At 55.0% G+C, this 8635-nt stretch overlaps 1 protein-coding gene across 1 annotated transcript; it reads left to right on the forward strand.

Moving 5' to 3' along the window:
* The first annotated feature begins 595 nt into the window (after nt 1–595).
* Nucleotides 596–8129, forward strand: PSMA5 (proteasome 20S subunit alpha 5). Its single transcript, XM_003214116.2, has 8 exons — nt 596–693; nt 1735–1861; nt 2786–2853; nt 3381–3488; nt 3585–3643; nt 4409–4511; nt 5597–5683; nt 7851–8129. Exons 2-8 carry the CDS (start codon nt 1813–1815, stop codon nt 7926–7928), a joined length of 552 nt encoding a protein of 183 aa, XP_003214164.2. The 5' UTR covers nt 596–693; nt 1735–1812; the 3' UTR covers nt 7929–8129.
* The last annotated feature ends 506 nt before the right edge of the window (nt 8130–8635 follow it).

Consider the following 8635-nt stretch of genomic DNA (forward strand, 5'->3'; position numbering starts at 1 on the left):
GATTGATTCCGTTCCGTGTACGGTGCTCACAAAGCGCTTTCGGTTCCGCGCCGCCGCTTTAAGGCCTGGAAGCGCCCCGAGGCCGTAAGGAGGGCAGCGCTCGGCCTTAACGCGGTGCTGCGCTGCCCGGAGCTGTGGGTGCCCCATCCCTGCAGGGACGTGAATGGAGCCCTGGGCAGCCTGAGCTGGTGGTGCACACCCGGCCCGCAGCAGCAGATTGGGGACCATCATTTCCAGCCCAACCGTTCTGTGTTCCTATGAGAGCCTTCCCAGGTGTGGGGGCAGCAGCTGCATAGAAGCCATTGGGGTGTCCGTGTGGGGATGGAGCCCTCGGTCTCAGCAGTGTCTTTGGACGTTGGGAAGGGGCCTGGGGGTCTTGGGGGGGGCTGTGGAACATCTGCCAGTGAGGGCTTGCTGCTTGGGCTCTGTCTCCAGTGTCCTCAGTGCAAAGTGGGATGAGAACAACCTTCTCTCCAGCTCACTGGTATCTGCTGTTCTGCTTCATAAGCCTCTCCAGTCCAGCACTGCTGGGGTGAGGAGTGCGAAGCCCTCCTGTGTCACCTGTCCTGTGTCAGCAGGACTTCAGTTTTCTGCCTTTCTCATCAACATCTCTGATGTTCTTGCAGGGGTGTGAACACTTTCTCTCCGGAGGGGAGGCTGTTCCAAGTGGAGTATGCAATCGAGGCCATTAAGGTATTGTCAGCACAATCTGGCTGTCGTGCTGTAATGTTAAATGAACTTTCAGAGTGATTTTGGTCAGAGAAAAGCCAGGCAGGTTCTTTTCTCTCATGCTCTGGTCTTGCTCTGCAGTGAAGCAGGGTTTGGCCGCCTTCCCAGAGCAATGCAATTCTGAGCAGGAGTGGGAAGGCACTGCTTTCCCAATAGGTGCTGCTCCTGCCAGCAGCTCTTTGCCAGCCTTTTATGTTCAATTTGCAGTGCAGGAGATCTGTGTCCCGGCACTCAATTCCTTCCACCCAGCGGCGCCTCCTGCAGCTCCACTCATCTGCTTTGTGTGACTGGAAGCATCGGTGGCTGCTGCAGCTTGGAACATTTCCCCACAAAGCAAAGCCAACCCAAAAGTGCTGCTCCCAAAATCAGAAAAACTCATTTTGAAGCCAAAGGTCCTGAGTGCTTCCACAGCCTGACTGACTGCAGAATCTGGCACCGTGTGCTTAACGTCCACAATGCTCCCCAAACAGCAAAGGAATGCTGTGCTTTCTCTTTGCTGCTGAGGGAGCCTTACTTCACAGTCTGTGATGTGGTGCCCCTTTAAAAAAAAGAAAGTCACAACTCTTCTCCCTCTGGTTTGATTTCCATTCTCTTAGCTTGCTGCTGTGCAGCTCAGAGTGAGTCAGTTTGCTCTGAATTTTAAACCCTGACAAGGAAGGTGGGAGGCAGCTTGTGAGCAAGCTGACCTGTGGCTGCACAGCTGTACGGCCTCTCTGAGCCTCTAAGTGTTCTCAGCTGATGAATGTTCTCATTCCTTTGTTCCTGAGAACTGGAGCTGCTGGATTCTGATCTGCGGGGAAATATCATGGTGTTCACCTTCCCGTCTGCCACAAGTGCACTTGTAATGCTTTCAGTTTGGAGTGCCAGGCTGGACAGGTTTCTGTCCTGAAGCGTCTGTCTCCAAAACAAGGAGCCTACAAATAGCAGAGGCTGGCACGAGCGCTGTGCAGCTGTGCTCAGCTGGTCCCTGTTTGGAGTGGAGGTGGTGACTGTGGTTGTTTGCAGCTCGGCTCTACGGCCATCGGCATCCAGACCTCGGAGGGCGTCTGCCTGGCTGTGGAGAAGAGGATCACCTCCCCGCTCATGGAGCCCAGCAGCATCGAGAAGATTGTAGAAATAGATTCCCATATAGGTAAGGGGAAGTGTACTTCTGCTTGCCCCCAGGACACCCATCCAATCGTTGCTGTGTGTAAATACATGCAGTAAAGCTCTGTCCCTGTGAGTTTCAGAAGCTGTGTTTCAGAACAAGCCTTTCCTGCAGGCAGCTCTGGCAATCCAAGAGGGAATGCTCAGCTCTCCCAGTGAGCACCGGGTCCTGCTCGCTGGTTTTCCAGGCTGCAGGCCAGCAGGACATAGTTACAGGAGTAGGAAGAGGCAGCTGAAGCACCCCCACCTTCAGTGACCTCCCTGATGAAAGCTCATCCCAAAATTAGATCTGGGAGGGCAGGGAATTGCTGCAATGTAAAGGCTTGACTCGAGGCCAGGTTCTCCCAGAGCACTGGTGCCTGTATCCCTGCTGCTGCACCGAGGAGGCCCGCAAAGTTCTCGTTACCAAATATGTCAGTGTGAAGAGCAGGAGGCCTCCAAAATACCCACATTGCCGAGGAGATGGGTGGTGGTGCTTAGGAGCTCCTGCAGGGTCTGCTTTCCCTTTGCTGTGTGCTCGTGGTGCAGCCCTTAAACAGGGAGGCTCCTGCAGGGGCAGCTCCTGAACCCCACAGCAGGAGGGATGCATTCCCCTTCCCTTGGCTTCTCTTGGAAAAAGCCTCAGTTGGGTCTCCCTGAACTGGTTCACATCAGGGTGGGTGGGAATTGTCACTGGGAGATCCTGGTGGTGCATCTGCCCTCTGGGAGGGCATCCAGCTTGGCGTGGGCATCCATAGGAAGCACTGCCTTGCTCTGTGCCCACACCCTTCCCACCCCGTGCTCTGCAGCACGCTGCTGGCTGCTCCCCCGCAGGGCCCTGCTGTGTGCACCGTGGGTGGTGGGAAGTCTGGGGGAGAGCAGGTTGCAAATTGCTGATGAGATGACTCGTGGTTTCCCTCTCTGATTCCAGGGTGTGCCATGAGTGGCTTAATAGCTGATGCCAAGACTTTGATTGATAAAGCAAGAGTGGAGACTCAGGTGAGAGCTGACGTTTCTCAGAACAGCAGTTTTAGTGCTGGGGGGCGTCTCTGGTGTGGGATGATGGTTGGAGCAGAGGAGCTGGTGGGAGTGGGAGGCCTGTGTGCAGCGTGGCTTCCTGCACACAGCTCCTACAGAACAGATGCTGCAGCCTCTGCGTTTTTCCTTTTCTACACGGAACACTTGGTGGGAATCTTATGCCACGTCTCACCCCATTCCTTCAGTGGGTACCACAAGTGTGGGGACGGAGTGCTCTGCCTTTGTCTTCTTCCTTGGTACCCCAAGGCCCAGATGTCCCCAGCTGTTCTGGGGGACCCTTCCTCTACTTCTCAGCTCGCTCTGCATCGAGGGCTGTCTGTAGAGCTTCCATCCCGTGGCTGAGCACCTCACTCCCTGTATGCATTGCCTGTCAGGAGGGGCCGGGGCAAAGCTCTCAGTGGGATGTCGCTGCAGAGAAGCCTGTGAACGACCCAGGAGTGTCATCTTCGGGGAGCAGAGCAATAATCTGAAGCTTTCTTTTCCTGCAGAATCACTGGTTCACTTACAATGAAACCATGACCGTGGAGAGTGTGACGCAGGCTGTGTCCAACCTGGCGCTGCAGTTTGGGGAGGAGGATGCAGACCCTGGTGCAATGGTGTGTAACGATGGGCTGGGCTGCTCCAAGACCCCCCCGTGTCCCCCTGACTCTGCCCTCAGCCCTGCCTGACCCGCTGGCTGCTTTCTGTTGCAGTCTCGTCCGTTTGGTGTCGCGCTGCTTTTTGGAGGAGTTGATGAGAAGGGACCTCAGCTGTAAGTTCTGTTCTGTAATCCTGGGAAGAGACAAAACCTCAAAGTGAAACAGCCAAGGGCTTTTTAACCTGTGTTTTTTCATAAGCCAAACCCTTGGGGTTTATCCCATTATGTACCTGACATGTTTGGTAATGCATTTAAGCCTTCCCTGCAAAACAAGGGCCAGGGCAGCATGATTGCAGGCTGCTTGTTCAGGATTGGAGAGGATGCAGTGTCTTTAGTGAACCCTCTGCTTTTCTTCGTGTGGTTTCCTGGGCGGCAGGGAGGTGTTAAAGCTCTCCTTGTCCTGAGTTTATTCCTACCTTTCCCTAAAGGAGTAGCAAAGCCACGGTAACATAATATCCGCAGCCGTCTGTGACATTCCTTGGGGAGGCGGAGTGCTTGAAACCCGAACTGGTGCTTCAAACACAGCCTCTGCTGGAGGTGGGAACGGCTCAGCACAGCCAGCCCAAAAAAGTCTCCCCTTGGTCTCCCTCCCAGGAGCAGGGCTGAAAACCTGCTGATTTTGTTAAAGAAAACAGGGAAGGGGAGAAACGTTCTGCCGCGAGCACGGAGGGCAGTGCTGGGGTGCACTGCTTTCCTCCTGGCTTATCAGCTGCAGGCGAGTGCTGAGTGCTTCTCAGACCTCGGTCCTGCCGGGAGCTCAGTCTGTGCTCTTGTGGCCCTGGGTGTGCGGTGGAGCTGTGGGTCTGTGTGGGGTTTCCCCTGGTGCTGTGGTGCAGGATGTGATGTGCCTCTGCTCACCGGTCCTTGTGCCGCCTGCAGGTTTCACATGGACCCCTCGGGGACCTTCGTGCAGTGCGACGCCAGAGCCATCGGGTCTGCCTCAGAGGGAGCACAGAGCTCACTGCAGGAGGTGTACCACAAGGTAAAGGCAGCGCTGGGTTCAATCTGACTTATGGCAGTGTGCTGGGGGAGCTGTGCCAGGCTGGGCTCAGGCCTTGGCAGCTGCTCCAGCGATGAGATACGGCGTGGAGGAGCTCTGTGTGAGGAGTGCTGCAGTGCCTCTGTGGGCTGTGGCTGCTCAGGCTGCCTCGTGGAACACGAACCTGGTGTGCAGCATGCCAGGCTGTGCCTCCAGCAGGTGATAATTGAGTCCATGTCAGGAAGTACTCTATAAATAAATGCTGCTGCATGAGCACGGCCAGACAGCGTCAGGGCTCGGTATGGCTGCAGCCAGCAGGGTAAGGAACCAAACAAGTGGCATTGTTCCTCTGGGTGTGCAGCTCTGAGCAGTGAAGCTCACAGCTTTTGTTCTGCGAGTCCTCATCCTATCTGATATTCAATAACAACTTTCTTCTCTCTGTGGGAGGGGAGCTGCCTGCTTTGTGTCAAAGGAAATCAAACACTATAATGAAAAGCATAATTGATGCTGTTGATTGCCTTGAAGACTTCCAGCCTAAGCCTCCATAATCTAATTAAGCAGCAGAATTGCCAGAGTTCTGCGTTCTGTGGCTCATTCACCATCTTCCCAGTGCAGTTACTGCACACACAGCTATCATCCATCTGAGTGCTGTGCAGCCTTCTGGCTCCAGCTCCCCTCATGCAGGGATTTGTGTTATTAAAGCACAAAGGCTTCTGCCAGGAGCCCAGCTTGTGGGGGAGCTGCTTGATAGGCAGCAACCGGTGAAGGGAAGCGGACCCTCGTGCCCTGCTCCTGCCAGGAAGGTTTGTGTGCCTGGCTTAACGGCTCTTAAGCTTTAGAAAAAGGGATACAGAAGCAGAAAGTCGCCATCCTTGAAATTGTCACTGTCCTTCGCAAACAGTGTGCTTTGATCTCTTGTTGATACAGTAGATAACTTGATAAGCTTTTAAATTTACTGCCAGTGGCAGCTTAAGGGATTAGAGAGAAGAAGCAGGGAGAGCAGCCCGCTGTTGGAGTTAAAGGGGTAACGCGGAACAAATGCTTGCTTGGGCATCAGCAGTGCAGTGAGGGAGTGGTTTGTTTTACAGTCCATGACGCTGAAAGAAGCCATCAAATCTTCCCTCGTCATCCTGAAGCAAGTTATGGAGGAGAAACTGAATGCAACCAACATTGAGGTAAGTGGGGATCTGTGAGCAGCCTGTGCCCAGGGACCCTCCTGCAGTTTGAACGGCCTGCTCGCAGCATGCTGGGTGGGCTGGGAAGTGCTGGGAGCTTGATTTGGGGTTTCTGGATGTGTGCAACAAGGCTGCGTGCTGGGCTGGTCCAGGAGTGCTGGTGCAAGCAGTTCTCCTGGGCTGCAGGGCCGTGGGCTGTGTGTGGGGGGGTGAGCACAGCCCCTCCTGCCCTTCCCCAGACAGAGCCAGCTGCCGTGCCAGCAGGATCACTTTTTCTTCCCGTGTTCAGCCATTCTTTTTCCCCTGCTACTCGTAACGTTAGAAGGAACGAAAATTATACAGCTCCTGGACTTGCTATATTCAGGCTGGGATGGTGGCCAAAAATCCCTTGGGCAGAAGGGCTGGAGAGGTGAAGCCTCCAGGAATGAATGCAGCCAAGCTGCAGCTCTCGCAGGGCTCAGTGTGAGCCAGGTGTGTGCTGGCCCTGCAGCCTCCGTGGCTGTAATGCTGCTGCTCAGGTAGTAACAGTTAACATAAAAACCAACAGCACCTTTCCAGCTCGTTAGCAATAACAGACAGATGATGAGCAAGGCCGGTGGATAGAGTTTGCTTCTATTTCTGGCAGGCTATGAGATGCCAGACCTTTGAGAACCGTGTTGTTCTGACTCTGCTCCTGCTGTTCTCCCATTCCTGTCCTCTGAGCTCTGGAGCCCGTTTCCCACACAGCCTTCAAGTGTGCACCCCGTTGTTTTTATTAACTGCTGCTGCTGGAGGCTCTCCTGACGTGCTTAACTGCCTTCATCAGAACGGGAAGGAGCCACGCGCTCCCTCAAAATGATGCCAGGCTGCATTCTGCTTCCCAGCTGCACCCCATCACACGCAGAGCAGCTCGTTCCTGAGCAGCTTCAGGGCTCCTCTGCTGTACAGTGGGAGAGAACTGAGGCAGAGCTGCATGTACAGTATCCTTATGGCATGTCCCCGTTTGACAGGGCTTAACTGTGCTTGGCAGGGCTCTGAACCTATGGAGGAATCACACTGGGGTTAAGCACGAGAGGAATGTGCTGAGGATTAAAAGGTCACCATTGACTCAAGTCACCCTTCTGGTTGAAAGTCTTTCACTGACGGAACTGCTTTGCTTTCCAGCTCTGCACAACTCTGTGGTGCTCCGCTTTTTCTTCCCTCTTTCCTGCGTGGGGATTTTTTCACCTAGCAGCAAGGGGAAGAATAGGGAATGTGGTGATGGAGAGCTGAATCCGTGGGCAGCAATGGAGCCTGAAACGGCTTTATGCTTTTACATGAATTATTCCCTGCAGAGGCTGTAAGGGAATGGTTTGGTGGAGTTTCGGTGCCAGGTCAGCACGTGTGCATGATTTGAGCTACCTGGAGTGGCATCTGGAAGTCCATGACTCAGCCCATAGAAGCTGGGCAGCCACAGCACTGGCTGAGGGCACATCACTCCCTGCAGCCATGCACGCAGGGCACCCCAGGTGCTGGGGTATCTGTGAGCATCCCCCAGAGCTCCAGCAGTGCTTGGTGCCTGCAGCAGCTGCCGGGATGTTGGGCTCCCATGCTGGGTGCAAACAGGAGTCCCGCGTGAGTCCCTTTGGCAGCGCTGCTGTTCTGCAGTGCCTTGTGTCCTGGTGATGCATCCCAGCTGCCTGGGCAGGGCGCTGCGCCCAGCTCTGTGCTGCTGCCACCCGCTCTGGTCACACAGCAGGCATTTTACGAAGCACAGGAACCAGAAATGCGCTTTGGCACGGCGAATCTGCAATCCTCCTTTGAGGATTTTGCTGTCCCGTCCTCTCGCCGCACAGAGCACTGCCCAGCTACTGGAGGTGGGTGCAGGGCTGAGCTGCAGCCCGAGGAGCTCCCTTAGCAGAGCATCCTTTCCCAGCAAGCAGCAGCAGGGCCTGAGAGCTCCCCATAGATGTTCCCTTCCACTGCTACTATGAGGAGACTGAGTCAATTACAAGCTATTTCTGTGGCAGGCTGCTATTTTAGGGAATCAAAGAGCGTGTTACGGGGTGGAATGATCTTGCTGGGCTGGCAGATCAGGCAGCAGGGAAGGAACAGCTGCTCTGTCTGCTGTGGCTGCTCTCTGTTCCCTGCCCCATGCTGTCACTTCACATATGCGGGCACACTTAACCCCTTGCTCCTTCTCTTTCAGCTTGCCACCGTGGAGCCAGGCATGAAGTTCCACATGTACACGAAAGAGGAGCTGGAAGAGGTCATCAAGGATATCTGAAAGGGGACAGAGACTCCCTCAAAGGCTCGTTCCCCCGATCAAAGCGAACTGACTCTCAGTTCCTTCCAGTACCTGTGATTTTATTTCCAGCAGCATCTGTAATTGCTCTTCTCAGAAGGCTCTTATGGTTTTTTTACAGTCTCTGTACATAATGGATCTCTACAATAAGAGGAAATGACAATAAATCATTTTGTTACTCTATCCTGGGTTCCATGTAAGGAGGTTGGGGGGGGGATTCCCGAGGGCTGAGCACGGAGCAGGTGAGGACAGCATCAGCACAGCCGGGCTGCACTCCCTGCCTGGCTCGGGCACGAGTCTCCCTCTCGTGGAGGACACAGCACTCCTGTTTGCTGCAGCGCTGACCTGTGAGTGCAGAACCTTTGCTCACCTGCTGGGCAGAACGCGCTGCTTTTTGCTCCTGCTTACCTCCCGCTGCCATCCGTGTCCTCCACGCCGTGCCCAGGAGCCGCTGCTGGGTGCAGGTATGGCAACAAGCCGTGCGTGCGCAGCACTGCCCCACACCTCACTGACACGGCTCTGAAACCACAGCTTCACCCTAACGGCACCCACAGCCCTGGGGACGGCACTGTCAGCGCCAACCCGTGCCTCCCATCCCAATGGAGAGGTGGGGGTGCCCACCCAGCCCTGCCTGGCACAGCGCGCTGTTGCCCGCCCATCTATTAATTTCTTTCCCCTCTTGCTGCTGC

This window comes from Meleagris gallopavo, unplaced genomic scaffold, assembly GCF_000146605.3.
Source record: "Meleagris gallopavo isolate NT-WF06-2002-E0010 breed Aviagen turkey brand Nicholas breeding stock unplaced genomic scaffold, Turkey_5.1 ChrUn_random_7180001844804, whole genome shotgun sequence".
In the NCBI taxonomy this organism is placed as follows: Eukaryota; Metazoa; Chordata; class Aves; order Galliformes; family Phasianidae; genus Meleagris; species Meleagris gallopavo.

What these genes read in the sequence shown, in the direction of transcription:
- PSMA5 (XM_003214116.2), top strand. Translation starts at nt 1,813, where the DNA reads ATGGAGCCCAGCAGCATCGAGAAGATTGTAGAAATAGATTCCCATATA. An exon ending in AAGCAAGAGTGGAGACTCAG is followed by an intron (nt 2,854 to 3,380) that starts GTGAGAGCTGAC and finishes CTTTTCCTGCAG; the next exon opens with AATCACTGGTTCACTTACAA. An exon ending in GATGAGAAGGGACCTCAGCT is followed by an intron (nt 3,644 to 4,408) that starts GTAAGTTCTGTT and finishes TGCCGCCTGCAG; the next exon opens with GTTTCACATGGACCCCTCGG.